The 17,797-nt window shown below is 35.7% G+C and overlaps 1 protein-coding gene across 2 annotated transcripts; it reads right to left on the bottom strand.

Moving 5' to 3' along the window:
* Positions 1–728: 728 nt before the first annotated feature.
* atl2 (atlastin GTPase 2) lies at positions 729–16,234 on the bottom strand. 2 transcript variants are annotated; one of them, XM_079437099.1, is made up of 13 exons: positions 16,109–16,234; positions 12,276–12,613; positions 11,383–11,517; positions 11,189–11,293; positions 11,054–11,104; positions 10,919–10,975; positions 10,027–10,119; positions 9,814–9,952; positions 9,606–9,733; positions 9,147–9,203; positions 8,626–8,697; positions 7,852–8,283; positions 729–1,600 (listed from the first exon to the last, which is right to left on the bottom strand). In XM_079437099.1, the coding sequence occupies exons 1-13, from the start codon at positions 16,179–16,181 to the stop codon at positions 1,481–1,483; spliced, it is 1,800 nt and encodes a 599-aa protein (XP_079293225.1). In that variant the 5' UTR covers positions 16,182–16,234; the 3' UTR covers positions 729–1,480. The 2 variants fall into 2 exon arrangements, with proteins under 2 accessions (XP_079293225.1, XP_079293226.1); XM_079437100.1 differs by having other exon boundaries at positions 15,735–16,190.
* Between the last annotated feature and the right edge of the window lie 1,563 nt (positions 16,235–17,797).

Below are 17,797 nucleotides of genomic sequence, written 5' to 3'. Positions count from 1 at the left end.
ATTAATGCATTATGAACACTAAACAAATAAAGTATAATATAAATAAAGTATTTCTGATTATTTCCTGTAGATCACTTTTTCAAACCTCTTCAGTTTTCCTTACCAACTTTCAGCTTGGCCAACATTAAATTTCACATCCAAAATTTAAACTACCAAAACACTCCATACATGTCTCAAATCAATGATTATGTCACATGGTCCATATTGATATTACAGTAAAAAAATATTCTTAAGTTTTTCTGCTTTTGTATAAAAGGTAATGAATTGAAAGAAGTGTGCAAGTGTTCAGCCAAATCAGTTTTGATAGCATTTCATTTTTAGATTTGTAATATATTTCAGTATTACTATAGAAATGTAGCATATTACTGTATAAATATTGCATAGCAAATTGGCCCATAGGTACATTGAGTTTTAATGGTGGTTGTTTCTGAATGAGGAAAGAACTCATGTAAAATCATATGAAATAGTCATTGTCGCATTTTGTGCCAATATTTAGCTCACATAGACTTTTTTTTTTTTTTTAAATAGTTTTAAAATATTATGGGTCCTAGCAATTGAAAAAAAATTTAATCTAGGTTAAACTGTTTGAATTTAAAATTAATTTAAACATGAATTTGGAACAAATTCATTTTAACTTGAATACAAAAATGAACACTGTTAACATACAGAAGCTTACTGTAAAGTGTTGCACACAAAAGCCTCCTAAATAATCCTCAAGGAGCCAGAAACACAAATCTAAAATATTTTAATTGTTTAAAAAATAAATTACATGGCATAGCCTTAAAAGACTGACAAATCAAGTCTTCTCTGAGCACTACCTTGTGTCAGAAGACTGCGCACATTGAAAAGTGCTCTGAAGTACAACAAAAGGCAAACAGTGTCACATTCATACTCGTCTCATGTGATCTACAGCTGATATTTGTACACTCATTTACATGCATGAGGCTATGATACAGTCTAAAACAACACTGTACAGAAAGAGGCCCAATAAAGGGGTGTCTTGGATGGATTTACAACTTCAGCATTCCTTAAAGGCTCTAAAAATACCTCACAAGAAATCCAGCAAAATGCTATTACATGTTCACACTGAGTAACTGTGTGTGCTAGAAGGCAAAATGGAAAATGCTACGGATAATCCACTGGGAGCAGTAATTCAACCGTTTAGCGTATAAGGGATTAAACATCTACTGTTGAAATTCACTCAGATTGTAAAACATTTGTAGTGCTTCCCTGAATAATCCCTCAAACCAAGAGAAATCCAAAGCTGCATGTTTACCTGATGATTAAACCTGAATTTATAAGCATTTGTACTGATGTCCGTTGCGGTTACAGTGTCAGTCAGCATGTCAGTGTGTATACTGGTCAGGGTAAAGTATGCTGTAAACTTTGGTTAGAGTCTACATGACCAAACACCACAGAAACTACACAACATAAAAGCAGTGATTGTTCAAACACAGGGCAGATAAGGCACAGCAAACTGTCAGTTGGTCTTCAACTTTGTAGCTTGTGTCACCTGATCTGTTAGTGTGGCTCTTATAGAGTTCACAACAGTCTGTCGGACATTTTCTTCCATGTATTGCTCAGTTAGTGGCTTCAGCACCTAGAATCAACAAAAAGGGGAAAAACAACAATAACTTTACTGATGCTCGAATAGTTTTTAGCCTGTTGCCAAGTGGTTGCTAGTGTGTTCCGAGTGGCTGTTTACAGGTCACAGGAGTCAAATCCCTAGATATGGCTTTCCCATAAATGGACTGGAACTTTTTATACATCTGTGCCTGGTTGCTTGAAGTAACTTCACCTCAAACACAGAAAGTTTTGAAATGTCCACGTCTTTTCCAGCTATTGTATAAGGATTTTTAACAATTGTATAAAAATTGCACTCACAAAGAGCAATGTCTTACTGATAAAATAATAAATAGACTTGTACTTTTTGAACAAAAATCAAAATAAATGCCCATGACTTGATTTTAAGTCATAAGATTGTATTAACTTCTTTATATTTTTTTTCAGGTCTGAGACAAATAAATTCCTTGAGAGTTCCAGATTTTCCATGAGGATGCGAACCCTGGCGTTTGTTCAAATCTTTAAAGCAATAGTTCACCAAAAAATTTAAATTAGTCATCATTTACTAACCCTTATGTTGTTCCAAAACCATAAGACAATAATGTATCTTTAAAACACAAATGAAGATATTTTAAATTAAACCTGACAGTTTTCTGTCCCTCCTAGTTTTCTAATCCACCAAATATTTGACGCTTCTAAAATGTCATAACATCATAAAAGCAAAAATAGAGAGGTTTAATCAAAGTTTTCTATCTTGCTGTATTTGAAAATTATATTTTCGTCATTTATTTTAAAGCATGTTGTGTTTCCTCAGAAGACTTGAATTAAACAGCTTGATTTACAATGTCTTTATGAACTTTTTGAAGCATCAACATTTTGATAAAATGCACTTCCAATTAGGACTACGATACGGTGGCCGAGAGAGCTCAACATGCTGCAAATAGAAAAACACCTGCAAATTAAGAAAACAAATTTGACAACACACACGCTGCAAATGCACACAACACAACCAAATAAAGAAACGCACTGCAAATACTCACAGCACAACCAAACAAAGAAACGCACTGCAAATAAAATTCTTTATTTGGTTGTGTTGTGAGCATTTGCGGTGCGTTTCTTTATTTGGTTGTGTTGTGAGCATTTGCAGCACCTGCTGTCAAACTGATGTTTTCTTGATTTGCTGGTGCTTGTTCTATTTGCATGTGTTTTCTGAAGTTGCAGCGCGTTGAGCTCTCTCGGCCACCGTACTGCGAAGATAAATCGATGCATTGCATTTCATGGATCGATTCTGAGATTTTCTGAATGCGTCGCAATTCTCTCTAGACTCAATTCTGAATTTTATTGTTAACAGCAGATGACGCTCAAATCTAGTTTTAAACGAGTCATATAGGCTCAGAATGCTTTTATGACACAAGATTAATGTAAACAGCCCACTGTGAACCCCATTTGAATTCGTTTCAACCTTTTCTAACTTTATGAATGATTATATTAGGTTCAAGTATGTGTAAGGAATTGGAAGCAAGCAGAGTACGGCTGTTGCTAAAGCATGCAGTGTCATCTGCTCTTAGAAACTAAGCTCAGAATCGATTTGAGAGTGAGAATCATTATGCATTTCTCGATTCGCAATGCATCAATTTATTTTCCCAGCCCAACTTCCAATGGCAGGAACAGAAATTTTCAGGTTTCATTAAAAACGTTTCTCATTTCTTATTACAAAAATCTTATGGGTTTGAAATGACATGAGTGTAAATGAGTAAATGACACTTTTCTTTTGTGGGTGAACTAATGCTTTAACCACAAGTAAGAGCAATAGTAATACAAAAAGTTAATTAAGAAACAAATCTCTATATACTATTATTGTCTAATACCAAGACTAATGCAGTATCAGTAAAGCACCTCAGTTGAGAATAATGTTCAATTCAATAAAAATTAAGCTAAATCTTGACACTTCCATTAAGGCACAATAATAAAATATTAGAATCAAGGTTTGTTCTAAAATGCACAGGTCCTGGGACAAAAGTATTTTTGGGTGGGCCTCACGTGCCTGGACTCCATGAGTAAGTTATACTATAGAGGAGTTTCATGGGTCCCCATTGTCTCAGGGCCCAGGACAATGCTGCCCTCTTTACAGCTGCCATCAACAGGGAGTCAAATTACTTTCCTCAGCTTTAGAAAAGTGGGTTATGACAGGACTAGAAGTGAAAGGTTTATAGGATGGGCAGGGGCGGACTTAGTGATTTGGGGGCCCTAAGCAAATTCCAGGTATGTGGCCCCAACACAATAACTATGTGCTCTTTTATGCCTAAAGGTCATTGCACACTCAATGAGAAAAATTCACACGTTAAAAAATAAAGACAACCTCACGTTGTATCAATCACGTTTGCACACTGCCTCCGAAACTTTCGTCCGTCAAAAAAAATTTGGATCAGGTTCGATTTTCTGTATTTTCACATCTGTAGCATGCATTTTGATAGGAAAGGATGGGGAATACGAAAACATTTTCAGACTTAGTGTGCAATGACCTTAAACTTATTTTGATCGCTCGCTCTCAATTTATTTATCCCTTCACAACCAGTAATTAGTCAACCTGATGCTGTTCTAAAGCCATATTAGGCTACCTTTTTTTTCCGGATCACAAAAGATGATTAAAAAAAATGCTTGCATTTGTCCATTTAATAAATTGTAAACATTTTCAGTCTTTTTACAAACATGAAATTATTCCATGCAACTCATTCCATAATCCAAGTGTTCTGAAGGCATACGGTAGGGTTTACCGAGAAACAAAAAATGTAATCTATTATTAAGCAAAAATCTCCAGTCATTGCATTCGTGCATTTATGCGTGCATTTTATACGAACGTAAACATAAATGTTATTTAGAAGAATGTATTAATTTTTATTCTTGTGCTGAACACAGAAGATGATATTTTGAAGAATGTGGGTAACCAAACAGTTGCTGGTCCCCAGTGACTTCCATATATGGCTCATTGACGTATAAGGATTTTCGACAGGCAAATTTTAAAATACAAATAATAATAATATCTTTTGTAGTTGTTCAAACATTAAGAAGGTTGTGTACACAAATTTATATAAAAAAAATTTAATTAAGCGATTTTAGTGTTTTTCATCTAGAGGAATCATCTGTAGCCTTAAAAAAAATGTCATGTGGTGCGACCATGATTTATATTAAAATTAATTTCATCAACATGCTTAACATTTTTTTTTTTTAGATGTTCTCAGTAACTGAAGTATTTGCATTTCTTTTGAGTTTTTGTACATAATGATCGGATATTTTTGTTCTATAATTTCAGAGTTGCCTTAATTGTAGTATTTTAAAATACCATTCACTTAAACATACTATAGCAGTGATTCATATTTCAGCCACAGAAATGAGATAATTTATTTTTAAATTTAATACAGTTATTGCTATTATTGGTCGCACCACATGATGAGTGGTCGCTCCAAATGACACAAAGACCTTACATCATTAAAAATCTTTTTAAAGAAACGTGTGAAAAGATATGAGCATATGGCATTAACTGTAGTAATTGTTTTAGACCTAGTTATTTCTAAATTTTGCCCGACCTTGGCTGCTCAATTGACCCTTCGCCAGGAGTATTATTAACAGGCAATCTGAGCAATCATAATGCCAAATCTACCATTTTTGTCCGACAAACAAACCAGACAGGAGAGTAGATTAACGTCGGTGGACTTGAACTTGAAAAGTAGTGTTTATTGACATCTTTTCACAGTTGAAACAAGATACCTTCTGATGTTCATTCATGTTTATTTTGTGCTATAACTAGTAAGAGATGATTGGTCACATGCCGCTTGAACGGAGGTGCTACAGCGATCTGTCACGACACATTAAAGAGCCACAAAACAGTATTTGTTGTTTGAATTTCTAAAAAACGACTAAATTTGAACTCTGAGACTTTAATACCGAAAGTAACCTGCTCTGTCTTGTATGTCGACGTGTTGTCAGTGTCTTCTTTTCTCCGTGATGTATTTTTCACTGCATGAGAACATATTATGTGGCATAAAAGTGCCATGGTTTGTCGGATGGTTTGTCTGACATAGCAACAGTAACTAAGGGCGGGTCTTTGCTAAGGGTCAATTTAGAGTTGCTGGCTCAGGTTCTGAGATGAAATCATAAACATCTTTCTTACAGCATAAACATCTTTCTTGTGCTTGACTGCAGGGTCAGAATTAACATGATGCCTATGGCGAGCATTTATTTTACTTTGCTTGGCAGTGGAATCTGGTAAAAATAGAATAAAACAGTTAATAAATATATAATGAATTACTAATAAATGCATAATTACCAATCTACAATATAAATATAAAAGCACAAAAACTGTGAATCTGGGATATATGTCTATAATGGAAAACACTCTGCAGTGGTCGCACCACATGATATTTGGTCACACCACATGATATTTTCAAATTCAGTCAAAATTTACAAGCACAGAATTAGCCAACTAAACAAAACAAGCTAGCTTCCCATGAAAGGTCACTATGAAATTTATAATAAAAATAAATGCTTGTAGAAATAACTTAATATTCATTGTTTTTTTTGAGGTCATACCACATGATATTCAAATGTGGTAACTACATACCAGCCATTAAAAAGTTGTTTTTTTCCAGTTACAAACCAGCTTGATGCTTCTGTGGGTCCTTGGCAAATTGTTATATGATGCAAAGTCTTATCTTTGAATGGATTTCAACATAAAAGTATCAAAATGGTAGTTTCTTGATGGTTGCACCACATGATATTTCATAAAATGGAGATTATCGGACAAAGTTTGTTTGACTATTATGATGGAAATAAATACAAATGCTTTGCAATTTTATACAGGATTACAAAACACTTTGGAAAACATGACAAATAGTGCAGAAATTTAATCTGAATAAATTTAGGGTAATTTCAAAGATGTTTCCAAAACAAAAGATATGGCCGGACTATGATGTCTTGACACTTTGAATAACAGAACAATTACAAATAACTAATGTTTTTTTGAAAAATTAAAGTTGGTACATATGTGGGAGAGGTACTTTTTTTATGCATTTAAACCAATTTTTAACTGAAAAAAATGCAGTCGGACAGAAAATTTAGGCGTCACGTCATTGACCCATATATGTATATGTTTTTTTTCTACTATAAAAGTCAGTGGGGACCAGCAACTGTTTGGTTCCCCACATTCTTCAAAATACCTTCTTTTGTGTTCAGCACAAGAATAAAAATTAATACAGGTTACAATCAGACGATAACCAAGATAACTAAGTAATCATGCTGTTTGACCGGTCTTTTAGTGTACGCACGCTTCAAAGCGCTCTGAATAAGCGCAAGTCAGAACAGCACGCAAATGAAATGTTTAACCAGCAAGGCTTTAAACTAAAGCACACGCAAATAATGTAGGCTAATTTTGTGATTGCGAATAAGTGCAGTGTCTTGTGAGTGTAAGTTAGAGCTGAAGCCGGGAGACATAGTAAATACAGCGCATTGCTTGAGGTAGATGTTGTGTTTTGTTAGTAAATGTTTCATTATATTACTGGTGTTGCCTCCTTTGTTTACTATTACACTACTGCATAGATTGCATCTGATGCTGGTGTGGCTTAGTTTTGTAACGTGAGCCCACACTTTCGAACGTTTCACTCTTGCCGCAATGACTGATTGCAAGCAAACACAGACCGCACATGCGCACGGATATCACACGCACGTTGAGCAAACGACGGCCACGTCATTCAGTGAAGGAAAATGACAAGCAGCACTTTCTAATTCGCCATTAACACTGAAGTATATGCAGATAAAACAACGCAAGTATCGATAACAGTATTGTTTGTCCTGAAGCTTATCGGTAGTCCGGTTTGACCCAATTATGTACCAGTCCAAAAAAATACCGGTTCTCGGTACCCATCCCTACTTTACACTGCAAAGTATCTCTTTTTTACATTGTATCTACACTTTGTTATAATGGAAGGATTCCCGAGCTCGCAGAACTTAGCAAACTCTGTATTTTGAGCGGTGAGTGGATTCTAATTTAAACACTTCTGGTCATTACGTTCAAGAAATTAACATATGTCTGTGATTGGCTACATTGTTCAACACTGCAAATATGTTTCTTCAGTATCAGATGAGGCCCCCTGATTCCCCGGGGCCCTAAGCGGCCGCTTGCCTTGCTTATTGGTTGAGTCCGCCCCGGAGGATGGGAGGAACGCAAATGATGACAGGAAAGCAATTGAAACAATATTGTAGAACAGGCCCAACCATCCAGGAAGCATAACTCACCTGTTCCCACAGGGCCTCTGCTATGAGGTCTATCGCCACACCCACTTCTCGATACTCTCCTGAGTATCTGACATACGCCCAGGCACACAACGACAGCAGCGACACCCCCATCACCAGACTGGCCAGAGCCGCGATTACCGACAGGCCAATGAAACCTGTTAGTGTGGAGACCATATAGGTAACGAACATGACAGCAAACAGGGTGGCCGGAGTTCTCGCTGCATAGAAAATGTTCTTGCTTTCATTGTGTTTCACGAAATTCGTGTACACGTCATCCAGCTCAGTCTCTAACTGCTGTTGGTAGCGCTGACAGAACTCCACGCCGCCCATTTTCTTCACCACACAAAACTGTTGCACAGATGTTTTCTTAAACTCTTCGTGATAGCGTTGAAGGTCAACAGGGGCGAGGTATGGTTTGTCACCTCCACATACCTGTGACATACACACAACAAAAACATAAGCTCAAAATCATTTCCTAAATCACCAGACGCAAGTATTGTAGAAATGAAAAAACCATAATAGGCATCTCTGTATTTTGAGTTATCTAGGCCAAACTTACTATTTTAGTGCAGTGGCCTCAAGTTATTTTCAGTTATATAGGCTAGCTCGTCTCACGTCACGCTCCTGCTATATTTAAAGAGAATTGAGATCCCTCTCCATCCATGATCCATTTAGAAAATATGCAGGATGCGTTTTGCTCACACCACTTGCAATTTGTCTACATGCATGTTTCTGTCAAACAGATGCAAAGTTAGCAGCTCAAAGTATCTCTACCTGCTCCATGGTTCTGTTATAAGTGTCTTTCGCTCCAGCGACAGCCGTCAGGTTGTTTGCTTCAGCAGTTGCCTGAGTAAAAGAGGCAGAGTGGGCATTTAACACTTTCATATAGACTACTGTACAAAAGTTTGGGTTCAGTAAGATTTATTTTATTTTTTTCACAAAAAAATTGAATTTTTAACACATTCAGCAAGGACACATTAAATTAACCAAAAGTGACAGTAAAAGGGTTTATAATGTTATTAAAAAAATAATACCATCATTGATAATAGTAAATGTTTCTTGAGTAGCAAATCAGTATATTAGAATGATTTCTGAAGGATCATGTGACACTGAAGACTGGAGTAATTATGCTGCATCACAGGATTAAATTACAATTTAAAATATATTCAGAAAGAAAAAAAATTAGTTATTTTAAATGACTTTAAATGTTTCACAATATTGCTGTTTTCACTGCATTTCTGATCAAAACTTTTGAATAGCACCGTTGGTGACATTAAAGATTGAGAGCAACACACCTGCAACATGGATTTAGGATGTGGAAGCTCCTCCCCTTGGTAGATTTTAATATACGCCTACAAACAGGGAGCATAAACATTTGGATATTCATAATGCAGGAAATGTTCTGGAAATACAATCTGATTGGATGACACATGTTCAATGACTCTATAAAAAGCACACCAGTGATCTCACAACAACTGTTTTACATTAATGTTGTTTGACACCTGTAAACAGACAACTGTCACAAATGCACTATGCACTAGATTTCTTACCATAATAGTTTAGTGTGATTAATAATTGACTTGATGAAAAAAGAAGTTTATTGCTCTAGTAGCAATAAAGACTTGCATCATTTGCTGCACTAACTCTACAGGAACACTTGAATATAGCCTCTTCAGTTTCAATCCTGACACAATTAACACCTGATTTGATTTGTGTTTACAGCTGTTACTGCAGCTCAACTAATCAAATCTGACCTTGAAGTACTCCAGCAGGTCTCTGCACGTGACTTTAGCTCCACCGATCTCTTTTTCTACCAGGCTCTCTGGTGCCAGCAGTAAAGGCACTAGATTCTGCAGCTCCCTCTTGAACTCATCATCAATGTCTGCACAAAAAAGGTCTCGATGAGCCTAGAGTTCAAACGTGTGTGTACATGTCTGTGTCTAAGAGAAAATCCGTACCGACCTCTCAGTCTGCCATCAAAGTGAGGGTTGATGGCCACCTTCAGACCTGGATGTGGCAGCAGAAAACAGCCTATGCTGGAGAAACAGCTGTGAATATGCTTCCTAACGTTCTGCAGCTCTTCGTGTTGATTCTGCTTCACCTACAGAAGAAATAAAACACAACTCACACTCCATTCAACATGCTGATGTTTATATGTAGTGTGCTTCATCTCACTTGTAGTCTCCGTTCCAGGAAGCGATTCCCTCCTTTGAGCCCATAGTCATGCTCGTATGGGTAACACCAGTCTCTGATCAGAAACAGTAATTTCTAGAAGACAGTATAGAAGAAGAGTGAAGCTAAAGGCCAATTCCTACAAAATAATATAGAAAACCATGCACCTCAATGGCTGATGATGTGAAAATTGTTCATATACCCAATTTATTCAGATAAACAAACAAAAAAAAGTCTCCTATGCCCACCAAGGCTGCATTTATTCTATCAAAAAAATAAATTATATTGGAATAAAATGTCATTTATTTATCTGAGAGCATTACTCCAGTCCTTAGTGATCCTTTCAAAATAATTTCTGATTTGATGCTCAAGAAACATTTCTAATTATTATCAATGTAGAAAACAGTTATGTTGCTTATTATTTGTAGAAAAAAACATCTTTCCCCAGAATTATTTGAAGAATAAAACACTCATTTACTGGGAATAAAATATTCTGTAACATTATAAATGTCTTTACTGTCCCTTTTGATCAATTTAATGTGTTCTTGCTGAATTAAACCTTTGCAAATAATCTGCTCCCAAACTTACATATATATATACATATACGCACAAGTATAATATATACATATGATGCATATCAGTGTCTGAATTTATCACTTTTTATTAAAGGTCAGTATTTGGCCCAGTAATTTTTATTTATTTAACATATTGAGGGGATATTTATTTTCTAGCAATATAAAACATAACACAAATACCTTTCACACAACCCTTCAAATCAAATGATCTGATTCTTCAGTAATGGCTGTAAAGTTGGATCTGAGAATTGTTTGTTTTTTTAATATCTGGGGGAAGTGTCATGTCGTGTACTCAGTATGAAAATGATCATCTTTTCTACCTGAAATGGTTTCTCATATATCTCCTCCATTGCGAGTCGACCGTATTCTGTGAATAGCTATAAAAGACACATGAGGTTACTGTCCCACACACACTATTAAGGCTAACAGTATACACCAACAAAGAAAGCTGCTACCTGGAGATGCTGCAAATCATCTTCTTGGATATTCTGAGAAAGATTATAAACCTAAACAAACAAGATTGTTAGGTCACTGAATATGATAATATGATTATTTAAAGTCCTGAGCATCAGTAATGTGCTTCAACACACCTGCACAGAGCTGGTCATAGTGCTCAGAGCAAAAACTGTGGCACAGTCTTTGATGGTGGACTGACTGTCAAAGGCTCCCTGAGTGTCCACCAGCAGAACAGCCACCTTCAGACACACAGAGATTAGTCTTATCACACAGCCAAAATATCTGGACAGTGACATTATACACATCTTCAAGTAAACGCCCCAACCACCTTAGTTCCATCTTCTTTTTCCACAACAAACACCTCACTCCAGGCCTGGATTCCTGTGGTCTCTCTCTCACAGCCTCCCCTCCAGGAGAAACCAGTCAACGGCTCATCGTCTCCTCCCATCCATGACTCAGATGACTAGTCACAGAGACAAAAGACATTGTTCATGTGAATGTTCTGAAATGTACTTAAAGTGCTCTAGCTGGTTTTATGCAGGACGCGGCCCGCAAGTTAAGACATGTCAATGATAGGAGTCATCAGGAACTTGTTCTCAGGAATGATAATTCAGCTTATTTTTAACAGATAATATGTGAGAGCTCTCATGCCTCACATATTTGAATGCATATGGGGGGGTTGATGTGTAATTTTACGGTCCTCTATATATCTATATACCTCTATATATCTGATAACAATTTTGTAACCAAATATTAATAATGTTCTTGTTTCACTGTAAAAATAATGTCTGCATTATGTGTTTTCCCTGTACATTGGGGAAGAATATTTGACCATTTGCTTAGTAAAAGCAACATGAAATGTGAAAAATAGAAACTTAAAGTGTGGATAGAAATACTTTATACTAGTTATATAGGATCTACATAAATGACTGAACAATGAATTTACTCAGTTAAGAAAGATCACAATTTTCTCATCAATTCTTGAAGCAACGTTTTGAGGACCCTTGAAAAATATTTAGAACCCTTACAGGAAGTAAATAATAAAATTATGGCTTTGAAATATGACTAAAGTATTAAAAGAAGATTATATAAAAATGGAGACATACTAAAAACATACATTTTCTCATTCACAATTATACACATTTTAATCTAAAATCTTAAATGATGTCCATTTTTCAACCGCTCATGCACTTACATCAGTAGAAGGGGATTCGTTCTAACCTGATTATGCATGTAACGCAGCATGAAGTCCAGCAGGAAGGACTTTCCCTTGCGGAAGGCACCGGCCACAGACACCACAACCACGTTGAGATCCTTGACATGTTCCTGCATCAGGATTTTTTCCAATGCAGCGGCATCCAACTCAAACTTATGATCATCCTCATTCGCGAGCACAATTTGGATGGGTCGAGCCCCCTCAGGAACTGGATCCTCCTCCGGCTCAAGCTCTTCCGCTACAGCACACGGTGCCACTCCATTAGTATCAGAGCTGAACTCCTCCAGTGAGCTCAACGCCTCAACGGGGCGGCACAATGGAACATCTTCCACACCGGTCATATCTGAAGCGGAAAAACAGGGTAATTTGAACGGTCATTATCATTAACTAAAACTATTAGAACCATTTTGTTAACTGAAATAAAGCTACAATAAAAATATAAATATTAGGTGGAAAAACTTTAAATATAAAGTTATAAAATAACATTTGAAAGTTGAAGCACTAAACTTAAAAATAAACAGAAATAAAATTAAAAACGGAAAATATAAAAATAAAAGGAATTCAAAATATTAATAAAACTATAGCAGTACATAAATAATACTAAAATAGCATCACTAATTTGTACATTTAAATAAATGTATACATAAAAAAAAAATCAGCTTCAGCCTTAAATGTAGAAAAATTATGTGACAATTTAATCTTTTGTTGTGCAAGGGGTGTTGGGCAATACTGGCCAAAAAAGCATGGATGTGAAAAACCCTTGTTGGTCAGACACAAGTTTTGTGACGTTTGCAGCTTTGCTTTTCAGCACTACACTAGCAGCTCATTACTGCGGTCACTTTCTATTCCAGGAGTGTGGGTCTCCGTTTTAACCCCATGCACTTTATCCATGAGCTGCGATAAGCCAAGATCCCTTCGGCCACAGGGCTAAATTTGGTCATTTTTGTCCCCGGGTTAAGACGCATGTAACACAAAACAAACACCCTATTTCCCCTTTGCTCTGGTCTCCTCAGGCTCTCGGCCAGTCGAGCAGAGCCACTGGAACAGAGTCAAGCAGTGTCAGTGTGAGCAAACACACACACCAAGGACACACTGGAGAGGGGACAGTCCATTCAAAATTGCTTCAAGTACAGGCCGATACAGATCTGTGCCACACTCATAACGGCCAGACCAAATAATTGGCAAATACTCAGTTTAAATATAAATTAGGCTATAAATGGACCAAAGTGGTTCTGTTCACAAAAAATAAAAAATGCTTGGGAATCCCTGCATTACATGAACAAACATTAGGAAACATGACTTAAGTTTTCCAGGTTTTAAATGTTTTTGTCCAGACGTCCAATATTAATAATTAGTGAAGATCACTGGATATGATGAAGAGAGTATTTCACAGCTATGCATCAGCATGGTTTAGTAATCTAATCTGCATAATTATTAATCTCATGTACTGAATATAAGTGGTAGGTTTATTTGGACAAAAATAAAAAAAAAGAACTGGGGAGAATCAATACATTATGAAAATAATAAACTGCTACTGTGCGAATAATGTAATCCATAAAATGTAACGGTAATCTGATTATGAGCATTTTAATATGTAATCTATTCATAAATGCTTAATTTTTGGAATCTGATTATGCAATCCAGATTATGACTTGTATTACACTTAATACTTGATATAATACAGTGGTCTCAAACTCAATTACTGGAGGGCCACAGCTCTGCAGAATTTATCTCCAAATCACATCTGCTTGGAAGTTTCGAGTAATCCCAAAGACCTTGATTAGCTGGATCAGGTGTGTTTGATAGGGTTGGAGCTAAAATGTGCAGAGCTGTGGCCCTCCAGGAATTGAGTACGAGACCAATGGTATAATACATTAAAAAGTTGCATGACTGACTACATAATGATATACAACTCACAAGAGTTAGTGTGCTGTTGTTAAACTCAAAGAGTGAAATATAGAAAGAGGAGCCAACTAAAAATACTATAATATTAAATTATAGTTTAGAGTAAACTATCATTTTAAATTAACTTCTTCCTTATGTCAGGATATAAAATTATATAGGATAGCATGGCTGCATTTGTTAGTTAATGCACTGGCTAACATGAGCAATATATTTATTCACCTTGTAAATTTAGTTAAAAATACAGTTTTCCGTTACTGTTATTCACAGCACTAATGTTAGCAAATACTAAAAAAAATATTTTTAAATGTAAATAAATGTTTGAATGAAATTTAACAATGAATAATAAATGCTGTAGTAACAGTATTGTTCATAGTAAGTTTATGTGATTAATTATTTAACTCATTTTGATAACAAACCTTAAAGGGATGGGTCACCCAAAAATTTATCCTCTTTTCTACTACTTGTTTCAGTTCTTTATAACCATTTCTTACTATGTGTAAGTCAATTGTTGTTTTTGCATGTGTGTTTGGTAGTGTTATTTCTTAGGATTACTGATAAACTATACTGCCGTGATTTGTATTTGTTATCTATTTTAATTTTAGTTAAATAAGGTCTGAATTTATTATGTCTGTATAGGTCTTTTATTAAGTTTTAGTTTGATTTAATTTGAGTTATTTTAATACTTCAACAAATTAAATGGAAATTAAATTATATATATTGAATTTATAAATGTGCATGTGGTTGTACATAGATATAGTTGTTTTTTTGGTGTTTGTCTTAGTGTTATGTTAGAATCATTATTATACTCATACCTTTTGTTCTTTAATATTTTGAATTGTTTGTAGCGTTATTTTTTGTTTGTTTTTCGTTTTAATGTTAAGTTTTGAAATTTTGTTGTATGCATTTGTCATTTTTATTTAATTTCTTTACGTGTATAGGTAGGATTTATAAAGTTTTAGATCCGTTTTAGTTGTTTTAATACTACAATTGATTGCTTCTGTTGTCCTCATTTAATAGTAACATAATAATAATACAAGACATACAAATCAGACACTAACACAATACCACCTGCTTATATCTTATCAGTTCATAAACTGACAGATATAAAAGATACCTAATATAATCACCCTGTGCAGTGCTCTTCAACAATCACCACATATTGATTTACTGGACAGAACAGCCTAGCCCTAAGTAAAAGTAAATTTACATTGCAAATTACCCTGGTAAGTTCTGAGACTAAACACACATGCATACAGGACATCCACCACCTTAAAGCTTAAGAGAGCATGCACAAAGCACAACTCATCTGATGTGAATGTAGATACCAAAGTTTCATTGGTTTCCAGTGGCGCGCGCTAGATCTCTGAAGACCTGACCCTAAGGCTAACTTACCAACACAATTCTTCTCACAAACTACCATAATATTGGCGTTTACTGCATAAAGCACATTGAACGACCATGACAACGCAAGAAAATAAGAAAGCCTGGCTCCAAAGTTTGCAAGATTGCAAATTAAGCCATCTAATAATAGCAAGCATAAAAATAACTTAAGAACTCACCGAGAACACTGCCATTTACCAATAAGCATGCGCTGGGAGTGTGTATATCACATATAAAACTGTTATGGTGTCAATGACGGGTCTCTGAAGCGCGTCTCACGAGGCTGTAACCGTCAACAAGCGCTCAGAGTCTGGAAAAGCCTCTCTTTCAGCTCTCACTGCTCGAGGAGATCCGCTTTCTGGCCTGAACTGATTCACACCTGCTCGAGTTTGACCCGGACCAGATATAACACGAGCTCAAGTCCCGGTTTTTAACTTTTAACCGGTCGTTAAAACACAAACGACCGCACACTAACAAACAGGCACCCGGAAAACAAAATGAGTTTGTGAAGAACGACTTTCCGATCATACAAGATATGAAATTAAGCTGTCACCTTCAGCAAAGTTGTGGCATTTACGGCTGTTCTCTGGGAAATGCCGATTCCTCGGTCCGCTGTCTTCCGCCATCTTGGATCTGTTCAAACTGTACTGTTGCGTCGCACAGCCCCAGTTTCCCTCATGCTGTCCAGATCAACTTAACGCAGGCATTCAGAGAGAGATGTCTGGGGAAACGAAGACGGGTTTATCAGTGTGGATAACAAAACAAAAAAGAACTACAGCTCTTACAAGAAAATATGACATATAAACAAAAAAGTATGTAAGAAGGAATTTGCACTATTTTTATGTCACTCATCAAAAAAGGTCCAAGCCACTCAGCAGTATGTAGGCTAATATAGTATATAGCCATTACCAGAATCTGATTATAAATGTTATAGGCCTACATCACATATTAAACAGCAGCAGCTGTGCCTACTACAATAGAAAAGCTACTGAAAAAACTAATTGTTGACTAAATTTAGAGACTAACCAGATATCCACTATTAAATAGTATTGAAAATTACTACTATCGCATAGAATTTAGGATGGATAGTGCGTGCATTGGGACGCAGGGTATATTCTATATTCAGATGGTAATTTCTTCCACTGAAGAACAGAATACTCTTTGGATCTCTTTGAAAAAAAATTGTCTTACTGTTTTACACAAATTTGTGGAGTTCAAAAAAAACATTATAGTGATCTCAGATTTATGCCATAATGCAATTTTTCCCTGAGAAATTAAACTACTGGAAACAAAAGAGGTGCGAAGGTTTAAAGGAGCAACTCTCAGAGGCACAGCATATCTAGGACTGGTCTATTTTTAGACTGACACATTTAAAATCCATCTGCATGTTGGCTGTTTTATAACTCTCCAGGTCAGAATGTCACAGAACTTATTCTTTAGGGGAAAATAAATAAATGACGAATGCATAGCAATTCAAGAGGAAATGAACTAACAAAGCTGTCAGCAAATGACACTGTGGTACAGATTAAATTGATAAAATAGAAATTGTATTGCAATAATTAGTGATCATTAATAAAATGTTATTATTGTATTGTAGTTATTATAATTTAGTATAATTAGTATTCCAGATCAATAGCCTAGGCTATTAGATCTTCAGTCTTAACAGTTACACAATGATCCTATCTTTGCTTTATTTTGTACTATTAATGTTGCGATCTAGACAAGTGCTGCAAGACAAGAACTAAGTTATGGTGGAATTCATTTTTTGGGGAAACAACTCTGTTGTTTTGCAATATATGTTTTTAATATTTAATGTGCAATGTGCTGCATTTTATTTAAAGTTGTAGTAATTTGTTAGTGGAATGCATTTTGACATCAGCGTTTAACATTGCATTTAAAAATGGTTCATAAATGCATATTGCAAAATCAGAGCAGCAGCACCAATGGCCAAACATTTCCATATTTATTAATGCGCAGTACTGCACCAATCCAGATGGCAGTACAACACCAACAAACTCTAGATTTACTTGCTCAATCACCTGGAATGATTTCTTGACCTGTTCTGACAATTTCCTGCCAGATGTGGCCACTCAGTACAAAACTATTACGATAATCAATAATGATTCTTTAATATCGCAGCTGTTTTTCTTAAACCGCAATTAGATTACAAGAACAAATTAAGGTGTTTGCATTTCAGATTTAAAAAAAAAAAAAAGATTAATTCTAATTTTTTTAAACATCC

This window comes from Barbus barbus (assembly GCF_936440315.1).
Source record: "Barbus barbus genome assembly, chromosome: 16".
Lineage (NCBI taxonomy): Eukaryota > Metazoa > Chordata > Actinopteri > Cypriniformes > Cyprinidae > Barbus > Barbus barbus.
The sequence above is the reverse complement of the archived record's forward strand: the minus strand, read 5'-3'. Positions and strand labels throughout refer to the sequence as shown.